This window comes from Triplophysa dalaica, chromosome 18, assembly GCF_015846415.1.
Source record: "Triplophysa dalaica isolate WHDGS20190420 chromosome 18, ASM1584641v1, whole genome shotgun sequence".
NCBI lineage: Eukaryota > Metazoa > Chordata > Actinopteri > Cypriniformes > Nemacheilidae > Triplophysa > Triplophysa dalaica.
The window spans coordinates 5,271,356-5,294,408 of record NC_079559.1 but is presented as its reverse complement, the minus strand read 5'-3'; the positions used below and the strand labels follow the sequence as shown (position 1 = coordinate 5,294,408).

Below are 23,053 nucleotides of genomic sequence, written 5' to 3'. Positions count from 1 at the left end.
TAAGCTCTCCTGTTATACCAATAACTACAAGCATTAGGGCCTAATTCTAGTCCAAAAATAAGTAAAACGCCAGAGCTACCAAATGAATATTTTTGAAATCTGGCAAAAACCTGTACGAACTTTGAAAACTAAATATACCTACGGATGCAACTCAGTTCACATGACTGATTTTAAATCTCACTCTGTTTTGCCTCGAATTCTTCAATAAATTTAACAAAGAACGCAGTTTTCAAAATAATATACTGTTGTTGGTAATCTTAAGGCTTCAAAGCCTTAAAAGGCTAAAGTTCTTTCACTAATGAAGATGTTGTCATCATTGACTCACCTTCGACTTGTTGCAAATGTGTATGAATTGATTTGTTCTGATGAACGGAGAAAGATATTTGGAATAATGCTTATAACCATACAGATCTTAACACCCATTGACTACCATAGTAGGAAAAAAACAATGGTAGTCAAAAGTGTCCCAGAACTGTTTGCTGTCCTGCATTCTTCAAAATGTCTTTTGTGTTCAACACACAAAAAATGATAAAGTAATTATTCCTACTATGGTAGTCAATGGGTGTTGAGATTTTCTAAAGTATCACTTTATCGTGTGAACTCCAAAACGAACGTTCAGCGTGACAAAATCTGTGAGAAAGCAGAATGCACATCTCTCAGCCTCTCCCCAGTTACCGTTAAGTCCCGCCTCAATCCGCGGCTGTTTGACGGAAGTGTTGCCCTTTATTTCAAAAACGGACTGATGTCAAACAACAGCGGCAGGCTCAGAGTCAGCTGTCTTCCAGCCACCGTATTCACCACCTACGCACCAGGATTAAGAAGTAACGACGACCCCCGGGATGTAGCCTATGCATTCTGCAGGTAGCGAGAATACAATGTTTTTAGGTTAAATATTCATCACGACGTCGCCCGTCATCGTCTTATTCGTCACAATGTATCTTAGCATATACCCGCAGGCGATTACAACAATTATATATACATGCGTGCGTTGAATTGCTTCACTAAGCAGCGTTTGCAGGCTGAAAACCTGTCAAAGATCCTTTCTACGCGTGTCAGCATACGTTACCTTGCTCTCGGCTGGCGGGCCAGCGCGTGTCAGTTATCCGTCTAATGTCAACTTTGACCGATTTGATGTGCAGATCAAAGAAAATTTGCATTTGACGTATTATAATATCAAAGGTATCTCCCTTTCAAAATGGGCGGGAAGCTTGCATAAAACTCAACGCAGCTTTGGATGGACACATCTAATTCCCTTGCGGAATAACAGTCTACCCCGTGCAGTTTGCAGCGGTCGTTTGAAGTCGGCGATAGTGGCTTGAATTGAAATGACAACATCTGCGGATGCCACGAACGGATCGCTGTTCTTCAGCCCATTGCACCTGCATATAGTTAATATCAAAGGACTCGTGAAAGGACACGGCGGAGAAGTCCCAGATACGAGCGCGTTTTCATGCAGACCGAGGGACTGCTATTTTCTGCTATAGATCTGTGAAGCGCTTGGATGTGAGATCATTTGTTCCCGGACTTGTTTTGGTTTGCATCACGCGAAAAAAAGAGACGTTCATATCTGCCGCCTCCATACCAATAGGCTATGCGCACAAGCGCGTTTTCTCCTTGTCCACCGCGGTGCTTTGCGTATTTAGGATGAACAAAACAACGTAAGTCTCGGTGTTATTTCTTATAAATATTCGTTTGGGAGTCAAGCCTTTACGTTTATCACAACCGCGGTGTGTGCACCGAGACGATAGGAGAGCGTCGTGTCATTCACGGACACGGGGAGGAACTTCTCACAGAGATCGTATAAAAGAGGATGTGTGTTTTAATTTTTCGTATTTTTCCCCTAAAATCGATAAACGTACATCGCAATGGCGTGACATCCCTGTTTTCTGCGCTAGTTCTGATGGCTTCAGTAGGAGGATATTAACGTGGGGCGGACCTTGGCTCATCTCCAACGGATATTTTTTTAGGGGGGCTGGAGGATCGGACTTTTTACTACAGCTTTGTAGTACTTCTCGTCACCATCAAGAATTTTCCATATAAACCAACGGACATCTTTTAAAGCTAAGATCAGAGACATTCTACCTCTTCAGCACTGTGTGGATATAATGGCCGAAGCCACGGCTGTAGATAGGTTGAGCACTGCGGCTGCGAGAGGAGATCTGAAGGAAATTGAGACGATATTGCAAAGCAACGTAAACGTTAATGAAAGGAACAAGTACGGCAGGACACCATTGCAGGTTAGACTCAAACCTTTCATTAGCTTTTACATACATCGACATGTGGATGTGAATGTAAACAATAACTGGACACTTCACGTGTGTTGCGTTCAGCTTTGAAGTAGGCTACAAAATATCATTTATTTGTCTTTTTTAAAACAACGGTGTTTACAATGCACAGTGCATCAGTACAAAAAATGTTTTAGCCCGTGTAAGTAGTAATGACTCGTTTGGTTCACCTACACATTTGTTGTTGAGCACCTCGTATCCACCTGTTGCACATGATTTCTTAATATATCAGCAAATTCGATTTCACAATGACAAGGCCTCTTGCGTAAAATAGTTTACATTGGTATAATATTTGTTGGAAAGTCAAAGTAACAAAAGTTACACCACACCCTAGTCACGGTAAGATTTGACATTTTAGTTTTTGCTCAGTCTTGTCTGTCTTTAATTTAAGTGAATTTTAAAAAAAATAGACAGGCTAAAATATTATCATAACTTTTTGATGAGCACGCAGTTCAAATTTGTATAGGCAATAAGATCCGATATGTTTGTAGATGCCTATGTTTTATGTTTATTTTAAGGGGAAATAAAAAATATTGAGGTTATTTTACGTTGTTATTATTATACAAGTTATTTTGCAAGTTTACATGTAAAGATATTCACATGTGAAGGAATTATTCTGAATCAGATTATCAAAAGGCCTGCATGACTTAAACCAAGCACAATGTTACAGCTGTTAACATTATATTATATTTCATTCATATTACAATATCACTGGATTACACATGAGCTTGTGTCATATTCACACAATATTCACTTTTGGCTTTGGAATGAGTGATTTTGAGTTTTGAGTCTGCTCACTGGGTAATCCCCAATTCTCGGTGTGCGCCACCCTCTACTAATGCCTGTTGGTATAATGCTAAAACTAGATGTGCATATTTAAATATTGTTTTAATATACTGGTAAACTTCCTGGTAAAATTTCCATAAATACAACTCATAGTATTTGTGGGAATTATAACGTGAAACCCTGTCACCTGAAGCAGTAAATTATAATTTGTCTGCTCAAAATTTAATTGTATCCTAGTCATCAAAATTAATATCTACAAGATATTAGCCTACATGTCCTTGGCGGAGTGATATAAACTAACAAAGTAACTTTTTATTTCATGAATACTATAACAAAGCCTCTTCTGAAAAAAATGCAAATTGCAAGAAATATTACAATTATTGTGACCCCGTGCAATTAAAAACAACACGAATATTTTGACGTTAACATCAGATGTAAATATAACGTACACTAATAACGCATTAATGTTTAGGCGTAATCTAAAAAAACACACTTTCAAGATTATTAAATTAAAACCATCATGTTTGGTACGCACTCAATATTGGTTTGATCGACTTTTTTGTGTTGATCCTTAACACTCGATTTATGTTTGGATTGCATCTCAGGTGGTGAAACTTGGCTGCCCGTCCGTGGCTTTGGCGCTACTTCTTGCAGGCGCGGACCCAAACGCGCGCGACCCTATCGGAGGACTGGCCCTCTGTCACGATGCTGCAAGAGACGGATTTCTGGACACCCTACAGGTGCTTGTGCAGAATGGTGCTGATGTCAATCTCCTTGACAACGATGGCAACGTGCCTCTCCATCTGGCTGCGCGGGAGGGACACCTAGATGTCGTGGAGTATCTCGTATATCAGTGCAACACGCAGCCCTTTCAGCCAAACGCAAAAGGCTACACACCTCGTGATCTGGCGTTTATGCACAAACAACACAGGACTGTGGAGTGGTTAGAGAGCATTGTGCATTCAGAATCGGCATAGAGATTTTAAAGAGACTCTTGGAGAGAGACTGGCCTGAGGCCAATGTGATTTGATGTGTAACAGAGGTAGCAGATGCGATATGTAGCATTAACTACCTCTTATTGAAACTTAAAATATTGGAGTTCGGACTCAGGGGCGTGTGTTTTTGTGAAGAACAAATCATTTTTCAATTGACGTTACTTGTAATCCACATGACTTTTATACGGATGAAAACTCATTAATTGGCTGAATTGTTCGTGTTTTGTTTTGAATGGGAGGGTTGTCGTGGGCATGCTTTTATGCATTTCTGATTTAGAGATAATTTCACTAACTTTGTTAAACTTCAACAAAAAAGTCAAACGTGTGATAGATGTCCCATTTTTATAATACAAAATAACTGAATTGATTGTTGATTATCTGGTTAATTTGATTAAGTGTATAAAAATATACTTTTTAGTTGCAGCATAATGTTCAGAATTCATCTAACATCCCCAATTGCTTTTTGTTATGTTTGTTTTTATGACAATGAACTTGCACTTTTGCTTGTAATATATTTTAACATTTTATCAGGATTTAACTGTGAAAGCGTTCCTTTTTATCCAATTGAAAATATTAAATCTTTGCTAAACAACCAAAGAGCTGTTAAACGGTTCCAGTGTCATGAAGTGTGTTTAACTCTGGCCTCGAGTCACTGATATACGGGTCTGCCTAATAAACATTTGACTGTATTAAATAGGCTATAACAACCTGGATACAAATAAAATATTTGACTGAACCTTGAAAACTGCTGTCTGATGTTATCAAATGTTCAAAACAAACAAATAAAACGCTGTGACTTTAGTGATGGTTTTCGTCTGTTCTTTAAGTGTTTAAGTTAACAGAAACGTTTGGAACAGATGAGATGTTAAGTTTGTGATAAACGATTGTCTGTATGTAAGCAAAATACCTTCAACAATGACAATAAACACTAAAGCTGTTTTGGCTTTCTTTCTAGTAAAAAGCGAAAGTAAATTGTTACATTTTCCCCACGGTCCTTTGATTCATTAGATGACAATTACATTTACCTTTATAACATACTTTATATATCGAACGTATGCTAAAGATATGCATGCACAATGAAATCAAAATAAAAAGGACCGTAAAATGCAAATGCATTATGTGGGCAGATTATTTTTGTCACTCCAACCGTCTCGCAGTAATCTCAAACAAATATTTTCACTTGTGGTGTATAGCAGTCATTCATTTCAAAACACGATCACGACTTGCAATGAGTTGAATGGTTGAACAACGAAGCCATTTCCAATAACGTGCCCATATTATCCTGGAAAAGACGCGCGTCTTCAAGTATGTGGCTCGTGCGTAAAAACGAATGCTATTATGATCTTTGTTTAATAGAAAAATGAGATGCAGTATATTATAAAATGGTGACTGTATGTGAGGGGTTTCATAGCCGAGCAGGCAATGAAGCTGCAGCAGAAATCCGTTACATCAGTGGGAGGAAACAGTGCCGTGGCCCGTGATCAATGCCAAGATTTTCAAATTCAGGCGCTTTCGGTGTAAAAACGGTCACGTTTCTCTCTTGCACTGTGAAAGAAAATGCGAGACATATCGTTTATAGGAAAATCGACGGCGCTTTCAAAACGTACTTATTATGAATTTTGGGGATGTCATGAAATCATCTTCCTGGTTATACGGCTTCCACATGCTGCGTAAAAACGCGCGCTTCTTTATCCCCTTATACTTTTTAAACCCAATATAATATACATTTGGCTATTATTCAACTCTCCACAAGAGTGTTTATCGGCTGTCATCGATGAAAAGGTAAATCAACCGCGTCTAAATTAATCTGTAAACTCCAGAAAATATGTTTCAAAGACTTGTTTGGAAATGTCTCTGCACGGTTTAGCACTTGTTTAAGGCAACATATTGCAAACCATATTTCAAAATAGAAAACCTTTTTAATCGTTAAAGGAATTGGTTAGTTAAAAAATAGTAGACATGCGTAACTAACTTGTGTAATGTTGAATGTATAGAATTGTATTATTTAAAATGAAAGTCAAATGCAAATTTTCCACATTTTAGAAATACATTACTTATACTTTTTGATTAAAGTATAGACAGTTGTAAATATAAATAAAATAGCCTTTTATGCCAACGAAGACCACATTGCATGTCTTTCCGAGTTATCTTTAGATTATAAATAGCTCGCCCTACATTATAATCTTGTGATAAATTTGCTAAAATATGCTAAATTGTTAATAAATCATAGCATGTCAACGCTGAGAACATCAATATTGTGATTTTTCTGCATTTGGTGTTGAGGTCTCTGACCTTTTGAGAAGGGTGAAGTACATAACTGATCTTATTTTAACACGTTGTTGAAAGACCTTTTATATTATTTTAATATTGGCTAAATAAATGAGGTCAGGGTTCGTTCTGCTTACATGAATCTCTGTTAAAACAGATCATAATGCTGTTTTAACCCCATAATGGATCACACAAAGACACATTTCGATAGTGTAGTTATTGCCCCACTATGAGGGCAGATTTGAGCTAAAATGAAACATTAGGGATTGTCATGAGGCAGACCATCCATCTGCATTTCACAAACACTTGACACAGACTGGGCCTTGAGGTTATGATGTATTTTTTCTGTCCCAATGGCTCAGACTGCAATATTTTGCCTCTGTCCCACTTCTTATATTGAATGTCTAAATTCTTATTCTACTTGCGCCAACTAAAATATGAGAGAAAATGAACTATTGTTTGTTATGTAAAGTGATTATAAAAAGGAGACACACGAACACCAGGGGTAATAAGCAGGTTCCAGAGGGTATGATTTGGCTTTGTTAATCCTGTAAAACATGTTGATTTAAACAACTAATCAGGATTAATTAAATTAATTAAATTTTAAGTCTTTTTAAGGAAGAAAAACAAATAATATGGCTTATGTGTGCAAATTTTATGCATGTGATGACCATAATTTAACATATTTTTAAGGCCAAAAGTGATGTTCAACTTTGAAAAACAAATGTCTTTGTCCTTTTTTTTTAAATACATATGGAATTTGTGTTTAGAGTGTAAATAATATTTTTGTGAAGAATTTAAGGAGATTTGGTTAAAAATTACACATGCACAAAGCTTATGTCAAAACCCAGTAAGATGACTGCTGAAGAGAGGAGCAACTAAATATGAATAACTTATTTAATCATAGCCCATATATTTGCTAAATTTTCTGTTAGCTTTCTGTGTGTTTTAATGCACTTTTGTATAGTTAAATAAATCCCAGATTTGATATGCTGCATTTTGACTGTTTGCCAAATAATTTTGTCAAATAAAAACTTTAACAAAATTTTGTTTTCTCCATTTTTTTGCCATATGCTTCACATACATTTTCTATACAAATATGCCCTCCTGACTTTTGCCAGCTAGTTTATGTGAAGGGTGCTTGAAAGGACACAGAAAAGGTTTAGAAACACCTAAACAACATTCATGTGGTCTTTATCTCTAAGTGTGTATGAAGTGTTTTTTCTCTAAAAATACAACAGTTTACGTGCATACAACTTTTTGTAATGTACAAATACAAATAATGATAATATAAAAAAACCTCTTGCTGTGTGGTTGAAATTTTATATAGAACACTAAATAAAACACCCGCTGCACAGCCGAATTTATTGATTTTGAGGGCAATATAGCAAATTTGATGATTTGTAATTTATGAGCATTACAAGAGCTTGTGTGAGCAGCTGCCAGATGGAGGGCCACAATATGTGATACAATATGTCCAAAAACTCTGTGGTGGTGAAACATTGGGCAATCATGGCCACTTTTATCAGACTTGGGAACGGCTGTGCATCTTGCTTCCCATTTTCACGAGAATTCATTTGTGGTTGCAAATGACTGACAGCACAGAACTCAATACAAGTCCCGCTTCCTACCACATCTTGCAGGCGGAGGCTTGTGACACAAATCTGATGGCCAGTGATTCAGTATACACGAAAGTCATGAATTTGTGAAACTGCTTGCTCAACCATGTCTAGCAATGCTGAAAGATGACATGGCTGATCTGCAGCATACCAACGGCCATCGTTTGCTTCTCATAACATTCAAAATATTTCAGAATGTGTTGAAAATGTATTGCAAGTTTGTATGACATTTGACATTTAAAGGTGACAGGACATTGTTTCATATGGACCCTAACAAGGACTTTATCTATAAGGTTTTGAGTCACACATCCAATTCTACAGGTGCTTTTTAGTAAACAAGCAAATGCAATAATACCACAATTGCATACAGAAGGCAAGGCCCGGCAATAAATTAAAGATAAATTTCAAATTAGGGGTGTCACAATATATCAGTGTTGGCAATAACCATGATATTAATAACCGTAATTACTGATATCCTGATAATACTACACATGATAATATTGTGAATAATTTAGTGCCAGAATTTGCTTGACACTCCAACATAGTAAGTGGAGGTTTTACACATGTTGATTCACAATTGCAAACACAATTGCACAATTGCAAACTCTCTCCCACCGCTTTCTTCAACTGTAGTATTGTGAGTGTAATTCATTGGCCACAAAGATAAAAACATAAAATAAATGAAGATAATGGTGAATTAGAATTATAGAAATATTTTATAACAATGAATATTTTTTGTGAATTATTTTGGCCACATTGTGACAGCCCTATTTCAAATTTATATTAAATGCAGTTTTTCATATTTGCTTTACTGTCCATATCTGCAAAGGTGTTGCCTAAATAGCCAATCTTTTTTTTAACATCTATATCTTGAAATGTCTTTCTATTTTTCTATTTCTATTTTGAAAACTTACCCCATAAGTGTAGGCAGGGTCATTTTCAGAGACGTGTCCCCTGGCCTTTTGATGAGGGAGGTCCAGTCCTCTAGCCTACATTTTAGGCCCAACACATCAGATTAGTAATGAACTTACAATAAGAAACATTTGAACAGGAGTAAAATGCATGCACGTGTGAACAGTGTGTAAGTAAACCATTTAAATATACACAACGTACAATACTTTTACGTTTCAACTGATAAATTGGTGCCAAAACACCGGTGTCGGTGATGGCCATCACGGAGCAAAACAAATTCGATTTCTGAGTAACACTTTTAGCCACTTGAAACCACAAAGTTTTACCATTTGCTGCAAAATGTGAGTGTCTTTTAAAAAACAATGTTAAAACATTCTGGAGACTTTTTGCAACAACTGTATGTAGCCTTCAACACAAGTGACTCAGCAGTTCATGTCTGCCTGACTAAAAGTCAGCACGCGACCTCTAGTGGCGCACAGATGCTACTGCAGCTGTGTTCTATGAGCAGGTAGCTTAGCTTTATTGCTTTTAAAAGGAAACTCAACAGAACATTAAGGCTCTTTCATATTCTAAAAACACTAAAGGCCAGGAAACTTTAGACCTGTGCTTATATTTGTATATATTTTGTTCAAAGTCACTGTGCAATATTATTATTATTACTTTACTGATGTTCATTTTTTTCTCCTTGTATTTGTTGTTGTTTTTTCAACCTATTAACTTGTTGTTTGATGAAGGTGCATGGTGTCAATGAGCAAATACTGGCAAATGATTTCTATTGAAGGTTTGATGTTGATTCATGTGATTGTAGACTGTAGTGGGACGTTGGGGGCCATATGTATAGATGACTCTGTATTGCTTTATTATACTACAGAGATTGCAAACTTTGTTACATGGAGTAGAGAACATTGTAATTAATGTTAGCAAAACGGAGGAAATTATCTTTAATAAGGAATAGTTAGGCAAACATTTACCCATCATGATTAACAACGAGCCTGTAAGACAGGTTGCTTCATATAAATACTTGGGTTTGATTAACTTTCTTGGGAGGGGCATGTGGGGAGAAGGGTGCAACAAAATTTTTACTTTCTACAAAGTCTCAGACTGTTTGGAGTTGCTCAGAGGGTCATGTTATCATGCCTGTATTCAACCTCTCACTGTATGGTGAAGTGGCCTGGTTTGGTAATCTGAAAGCTACTGCTAGATCTCAGCTGCATCATTTGTTTTGTACAGCAAAGAAAGTTGTCGGTCTGGGGTTTTCCCCAGTCTTCAGTCTATTTTTAACCAGCATGTGCTGAAACAAGACAATGATTCACCCTTTTCATGTGCTCGATCTAGAATTTGAACTTCTGCCGTTTGGTCAATGTTTCGTACTCCAAGGTACAGATACCACCGTTATAAAAACTCTTTTGTTGCTTTGACTTTAGGGTTGATGAACGCAATACAAAGGATGGGACTGTGTGAGGGTTGTTGTTTATGGATGATTGTTATTTATGTTGGAACTTGTTTGTGCAGCTTTACCTGTATTGCCCAAAACAAATTTCCCTTAAAGGGACTAATAAAGTAATAATAATAATTTACTGTCTAATACATTGTATCCGTACTCATGCTTGAAATGTATATTACTAATTTTAAACTTTTTTGTATTTACCCTTGGCAATAAAAAAATGAGCAGGGCTTGTGAGGTTATGATGTAATACGGAGAACAGAAAGTTTGTTTGACGTGTTACAAGTTCACATTAAATAATTATTACAGATAACAGATCAGATTTCAAATGTTATTTATATTTTAAACTTTATTATTTTTGACTGATATTATTAACCATATTGCTCATATTATTGAATGTTTATAATGTATAAATGACATATTTACTTTAAAATAAATCAACATGAGTAGCAGCAGAACATAAAAGTATATGGCTACAAAGAACACTTTAATATAAGAAACTTGCGGTTAAACAAAAATAAAAACACTGAAAACTCCATAGCATAAATTCTATTTATTATTTGCCTGTAGTACAGATAAGATGCATAACTTTTTATATACATACATTTTTATGTATGTATATTCACAGAGTGACAAACGGGAGACTCTCAAAGCCTTACACACACGTGTCACATACAAACAGATCATAGATCATGTCCATGTGCTCCCAGCACATCATGGAGTATCACTTTTATGTATGGCATTGCATCGATAACATGTCTCAGAGTGTCTGTGAACGTGGTCCAGGGTCCATGGACCCCTTGTTGTTTACGTCCAAATAGTCACTCGTCACTCCATCCTGCCAATGCTGGTGTGGAGCCCCTGCCGGCCCAAGACGTCCAGCCAAAAGTCTCCTGCTTGTCTAAGGCAATGGAGCTCCACGTTGTATTGGAGAGGCCAAAAAACAAGAAAAACAAAAACTAGAACTAAACTACTGTGCAAAAAACAGCTCAATGGATTTTCTATGAAGAACTTAACCCCAACTTCATTAACTATACACATACAGTCACTCCACACAAGGCATGTTTTTAAGCACAAGAAAAAACATATCTTCACTTTAATAGCAGCCACTAACCACCAGAACTTAGTTTTTTCAGTTTTGAGTGAGGGGACCGATTTCATGCCTCACTTTGATAATTTCAAGCACTGAGAAGAGGCACATTTCCCACTGCCAGTTCGAATTTCCATCCGTTCTTTTATCTTTATATAAAATCTAAGATATTCGCTTTCGATCTCTCTTGAGCTTTCTTTAACAGCCATAGAGAGAAAGTAGGAGGACTGGTTATAATTCCACCAAACGTACAGCAGGTGGACGCCAAAAAATAGATTATTGGCAATAAATAATAAATTTGGTGTGATCATCTTAATGCCAGCAGGTCTACCTGTGGTCAATTTATTTCGCTGTGAACTAGAGGTGTATGCTTTTTTCACACAATAAACAAAAAGAAACAAAAATCAGGTATTCGGAAATAAAATTTAAAACAATAAAATGTATGGTTGAAATAATAAAATACACAAGGGCAAAAACACACTAAATAAATGGGAAAAAAAGTAGTACACTCATACGTGTACTTTCATGTGTCAAAATGGCCTATATTGCATTAGTCATACTAATGTCACGGGTGACACTCTGGATGACCTCATCATGACCTTCAGGTTTTCGATGACTTCAGTGTTTTACCTATAAATGCATTTTTTCTTTGAGTTATTAAACTAACAGTGGCGATTTTCAATCTACTATGTAGAGGAAAGTCGAAGCAATTCACAAAATTAAAAACATAACATTTTAGTTCACCTGATGCCTGAGAGTAGTCAACACCAGATGTTTAACATTTGTATGCAGTACAAGTGTGAATGTTCTTTGAGAACTACTTTAGAGTAAAATTGGTCAACACCCGTTAATGCTTTAGGCATCTTGACTGAACAACTTTAGCGCTTTTTTTTTAGTGCTAATTGAAACCTCATGTAAATCTACCATAATAGTGTTAGCAGAATAGCAGAAAAAGTCCCTGACTTGCATCTTGCCGTTTCTTACCGTGTCCTAAAGCATGATGTGACAAATTTCCATTGAATGAAAAGAAAAGCCTTCAAAAGCCAATAAGATACATTTCATTTCTGTTACTGGCTAGCTATGTTGTCGTACTTATGAAGCAAATTTGGACTAATTCGATTTTAAGAATAGAGTAGTGCCACCCATCATGATTAAAATCAAGCGTTCAAAAACTCAGATGTGAATGGCCACATTTTATAAGACCTTGTCTGATTTGGAATCGGTGTAAGAATGTCTGTGCTCTTGTGATTCTGACAAACAAACCCTCTATTCAGGCTGGGTGCTCACAACCACTATAGAAATAAAACGATTACGATGATAAAACAATTGAAAAAATCCAGGCAGAAGTTTTAAAGCAGTTTAAGACGAACATACAAACTCAAAAACTAACTTAAGATTGTTAAATAAAAGTTTTAAAGGGATGATTTCTGCGTGCATGTGTGTATAGCCGGGATAATATCAGAAAGTGCAAAATTTACAGTTTTTTTTTCTTCTTCTCTCTTTGAATATATGTATGCGTGTATATATGTGTGCAATGCCATTTGCTGTTCCGCTCCACTGCGCTTTCAGCAAAAAAAACAAATGAGCCCTTTATGAAAAACACACTAGGAAAGAAAGAAATATCGACTGAATGTTGAAGACGTGTCGTTTGTTTTCCAGTATGTTTCTTGATGGTTTATCTCTTTCCACTGTAAGTGTTGCTAGTGTGGAATGGTGCGTGACCGGCTCATCTGGGTGTCATTTATGAAGGATTTCCATAATAAAGTCGGCTCCTGCGGTTCTACCTGTCCAGCAGGACAACACAGGAGAGGTTTATGATCAGTGTGGCCTCTTAGGTCCTCTATCCCATAATGCCACAGGCACACCATTCCACAGTTTGTCTTCGTGTACAAAGGGGAAATGTGAGAACGGGACTCAAGGGCTGTGTGTATAAGATGTTGGGAAATCAGGCAGTAGTCAGTTAGTTTCATAGGACGAGAGCAAGGCAGCATCTACAGGCTCCATACAAGATGGACACGTAAAGGACCTCATCAGCCAATCATCTATGCAGTCCAGGTGGTAGATGTGCATGCAGGGAAGGAACCGGATGGGGTCACCGTACACAAAGTCCATCATGCAGATCACACACCTGTGCAAAAAAAGAAGTATTAGGGATAGGCAACACCACACATGGTTTTGAGTTGGACTGTTAAATGTCACAAATGTTTGGTCATGTTTGGTTGCTTAAGACTTCTGGGTGGTTTAGAGAATTTTTTTAAAAGTGTTTTCCACCATGGGCTATAAACGCATCATTTAAATATAATCTAATACTGTATATATACAATAAATGCCAGGTATGGATGAAACACTGAAAGATGTTGTACGTAAGTGGAAAAGGACAGATGCACAAGGTGATCACTCACTCTCGAATCTTTTTCTCCGAGCCATCGCTGCCTGGATCATAAACACCTCTGGGAAGGTGCTGAATGAGGCCGATCCTTTGAGCGATCCGCACCTGCTCCTCCTCGGTCAGTTGGGTCGCCAGCCGGGCCTGGCTGGGAGTCGGGTGGTAAACCGGCACATGGATCTGCTCCTAAAAACATACATATAGAATTAGAACATCGAGCAATTCGCTCTCAAATCAATGCTATGTCAGAAATACTTAAAAGGGGACTTTCAGCATTTTTGCAATTTCAGCAGATGGCAAGCACAGTAATGATATTTCATGGATATGGGTGATATTATTAAAAATCTGGAATCACATTGAGTATTAGCGGGCTTTGCAAAGTCATATATGACCAAGCTAACCCAGAACAGACTACACTCATGAGTGCAATGTAAACTACAGTAATGAGTAATGGTTTTAATATTTAAATATTGGAGAGAAGCTCAACCAAAGCTCCACTAGAGGGCGATCTGTCTCTTTTTGCACCATTTGAAGGTGAAAAGCTCAAATGGGGCCATATCGGGTCCAACGGGTATTATGAATGCGACAAACGAACAATAGTCGCCCTTCAAACAGGATCCTGCTCAGCATTCACTGCTAAAACCCGTTTAGAAAACTTTGTGTTACTGCTACACAACGTTGCAAATTCAAGAGCTATTAAAGACCTTTATTTACATTCATTATACAGCAAAATCCTACATAGATGCATTCAAATATTTAAAATCTAGAAAAAATAACCTCATCCTAACAAAACACATGAATATGTGGTTTCATTCACAATTAAAATATTTTTGGGAATGCATATGAACCTGAAAAGTCTCAAAATATCTTCTTTTGTTTACCAAAATATGAATCATATACAGGTTTTCAATACACAGGAGGGTGAATAAATGACATACTTTTTATTTTAGGTGAACTATCCCTTTTTGAACATGCTCACAACTCATGTATCACAAAATACACAAATCTAATCATCACTTCACTCACATCAGCAAATTGCCAGCATTCATTGAAAATAAATTATTTCTGTCAATCTATCAATAGTTGTGACATACTGTAATAAACAAATAGCCCACATCCAGATTTATGAACACACACCGCAATGGCAATTATTAAGAAGTAGGACAGGCTTCCACACAGGGGAGTAAAGCCCACAGGCAGGTGAGCACCAGATGCTGTTGAAACCAGGCCTGTGCGGTGCTACTGGGAAAAGCAACCGTGGCACGTCGCTAGCCCAGTTCTGATTTCAGATCAGATTAAAGGTGAGCTTTGAGATCAGGTTCAGCGTACACGTAAGACTTAGGGTACTGTGCGTCGACCATCTTGGCTCTCCCTGTCCTGAAGTCACATGACGACACTGAACCCAACAGGTTATACTGCTTACTGGAACGCACCCGCGCGTATTTGCACATCGGCCTGATGACTAACCAAATTTAAAGCGTGCACGAACTCTGACGGCATGTCTGACACAAACACACTCACAATAACAATCACATAAACGGTTTGATAACCTAGATTTGATTTCTTTATTGTTATTGCACAGAGAACATATATAGAGCTAATGAAATAAAGTTAATATCCAACCAGAAGTGCAAACACAGTAATAATTTACATGTTTACTTTATAGAAAGCGAACAAAGAGTCTGTTCCAAATTGAGAGTAGACACATTTTTGTTTGGAAATGAAGAGTGCGATTTCTGCACCACATAACCCCCCAAAAATTGCATAAAAATAACCACATCTGCCAAATCACATTATTGGTTCATTAAAGGGATAGTTCACCCCAAAATGTTAATAATTTACTCACTCTCAAACCTGTATTAAAAATTCTTTGTTCTTACACACACAAAAAAGATATTTTGAAGAATGTGGATAACCAAACAGTTTTGAGGCACGATTGACTACCATAGAAGTACTTTTTTCCTACTATGTCAATAGTGCCCCACTTGAAAAAACCCTTAATGAAATAAGACGCATCTAGATTTAAGGGGGTCTCTAGTTGTCACCATAATCTAGATCTGATCATCTAGAAGAAATTTCCAGAGACAACCAAGCTAATATTTAGGGACTACATGCTTTTTCTGAGTAGAATTATAATTCTACAAATGAACCTTCATGAATAATTTTTGAACCACTCCCTCAACTCTATTGGTATGGGGTTTTCGAATCAAATCATAAGTCGATGAAGGTTAAAAAACAGATGTGATCTTTTTAGCAGACAGGAGCATTGGATTTGGATGTGCTGCTTTCTTGCTTCTCTATCTTGAAGGCAGCATTTGTCAAGAACGGCAAGCTAGAGACGTCGCTGTTAAATTGCTTTTTCGAGAACAATAATTACACCATCAGGCCCTCAGTCAACACAGTCTGCACAACAGAGAATGATACGATCGGCGCAATGAAACAGACAAACGAGACCAAGAGGAGGGGGGGAATAAAACGAGAGCTATTGAGCGAGGGAATTCTGTTTGGTCTGGTAGGCTTTGGGGATAAACAAAGCACGCTGTCCAGTTTCTTGCTGTTCCTTAGAACTAAAGCACACAAACCATCATGTGGTCCGATTTCTGCTCTGCTTTTAAAAGCACCACACCCTCTCTAGACTCACTGGACCAGACAAAACAGTCCAAACCTTCGCCGGGGTTGTCTGGCTCTGTGGTCACGCACACATACACAGACCTAAATCCAAACTAAAGGATCACTCCACTCCTCCCTTTCGAACCACTACGGTGTTTTTGCTTCTTTGTTGAAGGAGACAATGTATTTATGAAATGCGCTCTGTAGCGCAGTTTGTCCATTTAGGGCTACTGATGAAACAACATGGGGTATTCCCTGCGAAGGGCATTCGCAGTGTATGTAGATAAAAATAGCTCATAAAAACATAACGCTTCATAATGTAAGGTCCTTATGCACCTCTGAAGACATAGTTATGTATATTATATTGCATTTCTGGCAAAGGATTCTCCCTAAAAAATGACAGAACTTTTAAAAACATGTTGTTCCTGATAAGAGTGACACCAATGACCTCATCTTCATCAGAAATCAAGCCAATGTTATGCTTTCACAAGAAACACAGAAGCGATGAAATCTGTCCTTGCCAAATTCCTGCTTGTGTATGTCATATGATTAACCCGAAACAAGACTAGCGTGACTCAGACAACCACCCTACACAGTGGACAAAGAAAGAAAACGTCAAACGATTTAGACCGCCTTCAAATACATCAAAGATGAAGGAAGTTTGATTCAGACATTTACTCCTTCAGATGAAAAGCTTTGTAAGGTCAAGAGAAACATTGGAACTGTTTATTTTCTGATAGTGTCGCTGTCAGTCACTTTGCATTTTCGCATTCATTTAAAGGAGTCACATGGCGCGAATTCGTTTTTTTGTCTCTTTGGTTATAAGTCGCCCATGCTTGTATTAGACGAGTCAAAAACGAAAGAGTCGGAACAAAAGATGCATTCTATCTAAAAGCGAATGCTCAGCCACATCTGCCTGAAACGCCTCGTGTAACCAAACTAGGGCTGCACGATAATGTATCGCGATACCACTAAATCCTATTGAAATCAAGCTACCTGCGATATGCAATGTGTCATTTTTTTTTAAATGTGTAGCTTGCCCGTGAAGTGCGAGTTTGAATCGCTTATAATGTGTATTTGAAAAGCAACACCCGTCAAACATACTTTATTTTCATAAAAATACCTGATGAGGCTTGAGTAACAGTGATAAAAAGAAGTCCATAGGCTTTTCCTAGATTCTAGAACATGTCATGGTCTTCTTCTGCATTGCGTATTTGGAGTTTTTGCACGAGAGCATCCTCTGGGTCTCGGATTTCCCGTACTTCCCTCAAAAGCTGTGCATAAATCACGTGACATTTATATTCGGTTAATCGTGACAGCCCTAAACCACACCCTCACAAATCAACGTCAATTCGTTGTCTAATTTGACTAGGACCGCCCAAATGTATATGCAAGTAAGTTGGGCGTACCTGTTCCAAATATGGTAAGAGTTGTTACATATCCGTCACACGCTTGCAGTATTCGACCAGTCACTACGCACTGGTTAACTGGCCAATCATAACTCATCTCGCTTTTAAGGGCTATGAGCTTTGTAAAAAATCTGCATGTTTCAGATAGGAGGGGCAAAGAGGAGATACAAACACACACAGTATGTGGAAAACAGCGTTTTTTTTTACCTTAAATCGTTTATACACACTGCAATACATCAAAAAGAAAGGATAATATTCGTTTTAGCCGTGTCCTATGACCCCTTTTAAGACTAACAAATCCGGCAACATCATTGTTTGCACTGATCACACTTTCTGTCACGAAAAAAGTGTCCACTTTTCTCAGAAGTGAGTAGGCCGAGGAGATGTACTCTTATCTGAGCACAGGAAGGTTAAACAAACAGCTGTTTAAATCCTACTTAGCAAAGTGTGCAGAAACACTGTTCTAGTTCAGCACATAACCAGATCTGCACCACACAGGAACACACATTTACTACACAGTATGTAATAACACAGTGACACAAAAACAACACATTCACTGCTCAGATACACAAATGCTCACACACATCATGGCTCGTGTTTCTAAGCTTCTAAATGTGATCTATTGGGTTAAACATTTCACTCATCTGCTTACAGCCACAGTTTATTTACTAAAACATTTTCTGTGTGCACATCACAACGTTTACTTTCGGTTGCACTATGTGTAATTTGGCACTGAAGATTTAGGACATAAGACTTGTGAATGTTTAGTGTGTCAGACACTGGAAGCATCAGTACTGTTTTTATGCAGTTGCAAACGTGAACCTCCAATGAATGCTCTCATTGTGCACCACATGGATTTCCCCTCACAGAGATCAACACCTTTCTTCAAATCCGTTATTCATAAGAAATCAGCGTAACGGCCGTGTTAGGAGGAGAGAAAGATCTTCCTTTTGCCACAAGCTTTCACGTGTTTGTTCCCTCTCATTCTCAAATATGCAATGGATTAACTGGCAAACTACATATTTTGGAACGCTGTCCCTTTAAATCCAAACTGAATACATAAATACAAATCAATGTAGTTATCGATCGAGCCAAAATTTAGAATACCAAGAATGTTAGCTTGAAGGAGATTTCCATTATATTCCAAAAATGATTAAAGGTCCGGAGAACCATAGAGTCAAATCAATTGATGGGCAAAGAAAAGGGGAAACCAAGACAATGCCCATTAGACTAAAGGGAACCTCCATCACTTCTAATGTTGGGTCCTGTCTTTCTCTTACACACACATGCTTATCTCACCATGTTCAGGTTCACATACGAGTCAGCAAATTTTGTCAGCTGCTACCCAAAAGAGAGAGAGCGACAGCTCACATTACACTCCTGTCTCTCTTTAAATCATCATCTTTTCCTGTTAAACACAAACCCAAAGCTTCTTAATTCAGCTTTACTTGCACAGTTTGTGAAGTTCTGTTGCACAGATGACCGAAAGCTGATCCCGGATTTATCATGAAATCGTGTTGTTCTCATTTGTTTAGTCTCTTTAGACCCGAGTGTGAAACTGGGCTAAATCTACTGAGCTCCTCCTTACACAATGATGGCAATACTTCTTAACGTAGCAGACTTAAGAAAGCCAGGAACCATGAGAGCTTTACTACAACCAATACATTTCTTCTTCACATCCTGACACAGGAAACTAGCCTTTAATGCACATACTGAAGGTTTGATATAGATTTTAAGTGTTTAAATACTTTTCTCTATCAAAGGCATTATAAAGCCATTTGTAGGTTGCCATCACTGTAAAATTCAAACATCGTGGCCCTATCAAAACAGGTCATTTAATTTGGAAAAAAAAAATTCAAGGCCTATAGAGGAAGCTACAAACATGGCAGACCATTATGAGTGACATTTTATAATTTTACCTCCATTTGCTACTGCATTTTAAAGATTCCTTTTAAACTTCCATTATTTCCAGTAACAGGCCAATTTTTTCTGCACATACTTGAGACTGTGGGGGAAAACCGTCAACTATTTTTGGCAGGCAATGGAAAAATGCGCTGAGATTGAAAATGGTTAAGTTCTTAAGGGGGCTGTGCATTTTTGTCGACTGCGTGGTTCAAACAGACGTCCTGTCTGTCCAACATTCTGACAATAGGCTTGGTTGTTCCATGAGAATACAACTCTCAGCAGTTGGCTAAATTCAGCCCAGCGTTGACTACATTTAACACTCCGAAATTATTTTTATCTAAGAGCTGCAATCAGTCACTTTTTCTGATTAAAAGAAACAAAAAAATAGTTAATAAGCAAGTAGATAAACAACACATGTTGAAAACGGTCTCCTTACTTTACCAAGATTCACAACTGTAAACTAATAATAATGATTCAGAATTTACAAGTGCTTGCGTTTTCACTTATTTTTAAAACCATGTAAAGGTACCTACCTACGAAAGTAACCTGTTTTTTTCTGTTCAAACAGAGATGGCGATGGAGACAAAACCAATTAACCGATTGTAACTTTAGGTCTATGGGAATTTATGATAAAAATACATGTTAAAGTACAAAACCTATAAAAAAGAATATACAAAATATTTGTTTGTGTTTTTGAAACTTAACTTTAAAGCAACTTAAAGTTCATGCAAGCTATGCATTATATCAGTATAGGTTACGCATAGATCGATCCCTTGACCTTTGCATTGTAAACACAAAACTCTACCTACTGAGATACACAACCTTTCTTTTCCAAACCTTGCAAAAGAAAATATGATGAAATCACATTTAAGTTTATGTTATTTAACAGAATACATCATTTAAGATGTGGGGAACTCATGATAAAGTTTGGTGATCTTGCAGAAAAAGCCATTTAATTAGTCCGACAGAAATTGATAGCGGACAAATTAAACTCACGGGAGTGTGAAAAATGTGCATCAGAATATTGCACACAGCAGCAGTGGAGCTAAGTGAATTAGGTCCAGTGCTGTCTGCTTTAACCTGCTTTTTTTACAACCTCGTCTGATCTTGCACCCAAGAGACTCTATAACTTCACAAAACAGAACAGCTGAGCACAGTTTTTGCTGGTGTACGGCAGAAAAGGTGCCTCTTCTTAAAAAACACATCTCGGGAAAACAAGAAAAAGGAGAGAGAGAGATTTTACTGTGTGTTAACTGTTTCTATTTCAACCCTGGAGCTAAGCTGCGAAATTCATTTTGAAAGTTTCAAAGAGACAACAACACACAGACGCTGCTCCTTCTTATATAATCGCGCCATTTTTCCCTGTACGAAGTGAAAATAAAACACCAGCAGCCAACAGGCAAAGCAAACAAAACAAGATCCTAATGCTAACCATCTGACACACAAAAGCAGTTGAAAATCACCACACATGTTCTGTAATAACAATTCTTAAAAATGTTTGGTAATAGTGGCCTCTGGATTGAATAAGGTACATTAAAAAAGGCAGGCTTCCTCCGAGTCAAATCTCTAGGCCCATCAGAACATTCAGGCGGTTTCCAGACCACTATGTGGAGGAGGAAGTGGCACATTGTTGCTAGAAGCCTAAAACCGAGTCAGTTCAGATGATTAGTGAAATGAGCAAAGGGTACGGCACAAAACGTCCCAGCTCGTACCTTCTCAAGTGACATTTAGACTCGAAAGAACACCCTACACTTCAAGAGAAGGCTTTCACGTGACCAGTTTTATAACACAATTACGTCACGGCAGTTATGAGGAAATGCCTACATTATTGTCTTAGATATATATCGGATTATCTGTGTCAAATATCAGAACGCATTTGAATGGTTCTTCTCATTTTGCCCATAACGGTTCATAGTGATTCGCTAATGGGAAAGCTGGTCAGTTGGCACCTGTCTGTAAATCCTTCCACAGACATTACAAACACAGCAACAAAGATCAAACCTACAAACTACCAACGAGCTTTGACATCCTGTCAGTTCAGTACCATGTTCTACTTTCTCAAACTGTCACGCCATAAACTGTTTGCCTTTTGCACACAGTGTTTACAGAGCATTGAATTATCACAACACAAAGACATATGCAAAGGCATATGATACACGTCTGCCAACAAAATAACCACAAAAATATTATATTTATAAACAACACAACATAACAAAGCCGGTTAATAAGAGGAAAAGCCCTTACTGAATTACATCATTATGGCGTCATCATGACAGAATTCCAAACAAATGTCGTCACCGTCAAATGCGTTACTTTGTCGCAATAAAGGCGGTGGACAAATACGTCATAGAGGGCTGAGAAAAATAAAACAACAGGCTGTCCATCTGTCTGGACGGCATGTCGTGTATCGTAGGCCAAGTTTATGTCCAGACCCTGTGTGTCGAACAAAGAGGATTTAGTATGACACACTGTCTACAGCCAAATTACACAGACGGAGCCCAGTGGACGTGGCCAGTATAACTGATGTATATTCGTTTGATAATACCATACAACTACAATTACACGTCTGGTGAGTGTTTGTATCAAAATGATAGCAGTGCAACCTGCTTCAAACACTCATTATTTTACTCAGTAGAAAAGTTGGTTTATTTTACAGCCACTTTGTTTATTTAAATGGTTTTCCAAAGCATACCTGATATGGAGGTGGCGGTTCCTGATCCGGATCGTTGGCGTCACCGAAGCTGGCCCTGTCCGACTGCGATTCGTGAAGCAAGGAGATATCATCCGAAGTGGGAGATTTTAGACAATTTCCCATCTCCCTTTCCAAAGTCCTTGTTGTCTAAATGTTGAAATCCTGTCTATTCCCTTCTTTCCCCCCCGAACAGACCCCCGTCGATTAAAAAAGAGTGATTACGAGTCTAACATGCATTTAAAACGATCCGATCCGAGATCATGACGGAGGAAAACAAACCATTGTCGACACACAAAGAAGCTGAACAAGAAGTGTCAGCCGTAGGTGAATACGAAACGACGTTTTTATAAACGCACGTAGTCTAGACTAAACACATACTTCAGTTTGAAGTAAGAACGTGTTATAACTGTTGAGTTTTCTCGTTAGTAAACACTGTCTAGGCTTCAACTAACAATTTCCACCATAGCAACTATGCGCTCGCTCTCAATGGCGTCACGGGCAATGTTGCCTTTCAGGCAGTCGCTGTAAGACCCGCCTTCTTGCTCTCTCGACCTATCAGCGGATCTCTTCTTCAGCCAGGAAGTTATTATTGGATAGCGTTTGTCCAATCACATTCCCGATTTAGAACAGCAACAACAGAGGGTTTAGAGGC

The 23,053-nt window shown here is 37.9% G+C and overlaps 3 protein-coding genes across 3 annotated transcripts in view; 1 reads left to right on the top strand and 2 right to left on the bottom strand.

Annotated features, from left to right (window-relative positions):
* Positions 1–9,141, bottom strand: part of faf1 (Fas (TNFRSF6) associated factor 1) — a 73,814-nt gene extending 64,673 nt beyond the window's left edge. Inside the window, exons 1-2 of the mRNA XM_056772450.1 lie at positions 9,067–9,141; positions 8,868–8,942 (exon numbers count right to left, since the gene is read on the bottom strand). Of these exons, the coding sequence (XP_056628428.1) occupies positions 8,868–8,942; positions 9,067–9,126 (135 nt within the window). The 5' untranslated portion in view covers positions 9,127–9,141. The remainder of the gene's footprint in view (positions 1–8,867; positions 8,943–9,066) is intronic.
* Positions 714–4,853, top strand: cdkn2c (cyclin-dependent kinase inhibitor 2C (p18, inhibits CDK4)). Its single transcript, XM_056772454.1, has 2 exons — positions 714–2,237; positions 3,677–4,853. Exons 1-2 carry the CDS (start codon positions 2,106–2,108, stop codon positions 4,046–4,048), a joined length of 504 nt encoding a protein of 167 aa, XP_056628432.1. The 5' UTR covers positions 714–2,105; the 3' UTR covers positions 4,049–4,853.
* A 1,706-nt stretch (positions 9,142–10,847) lies between the features above and the next one.
* rnf11b (ring finger protein 11b) lies at positions 10,848–22,929 on the bottom strand. Its single transcript, XM_056772553.1, has 3 exons — positions 22,402–22,929; positions 13,802–13,971; positions 10,848–13,527 (listed from the first exon to the last, which is right to left on the bottom strand). Exons 1-3 carry the CDS (start codon positions 22,522–22,524, stop codon positions 13,356–13,358), a joined length of 465 nt encoding a protein of 154 aa, XP_056628531.1. The 5' UTR covers positions 22,525–22,929; the 3' UTR covers positions 10,848–13,355.
* Positions 22,930–23,053: the final 124 nt, after the last annotated feature.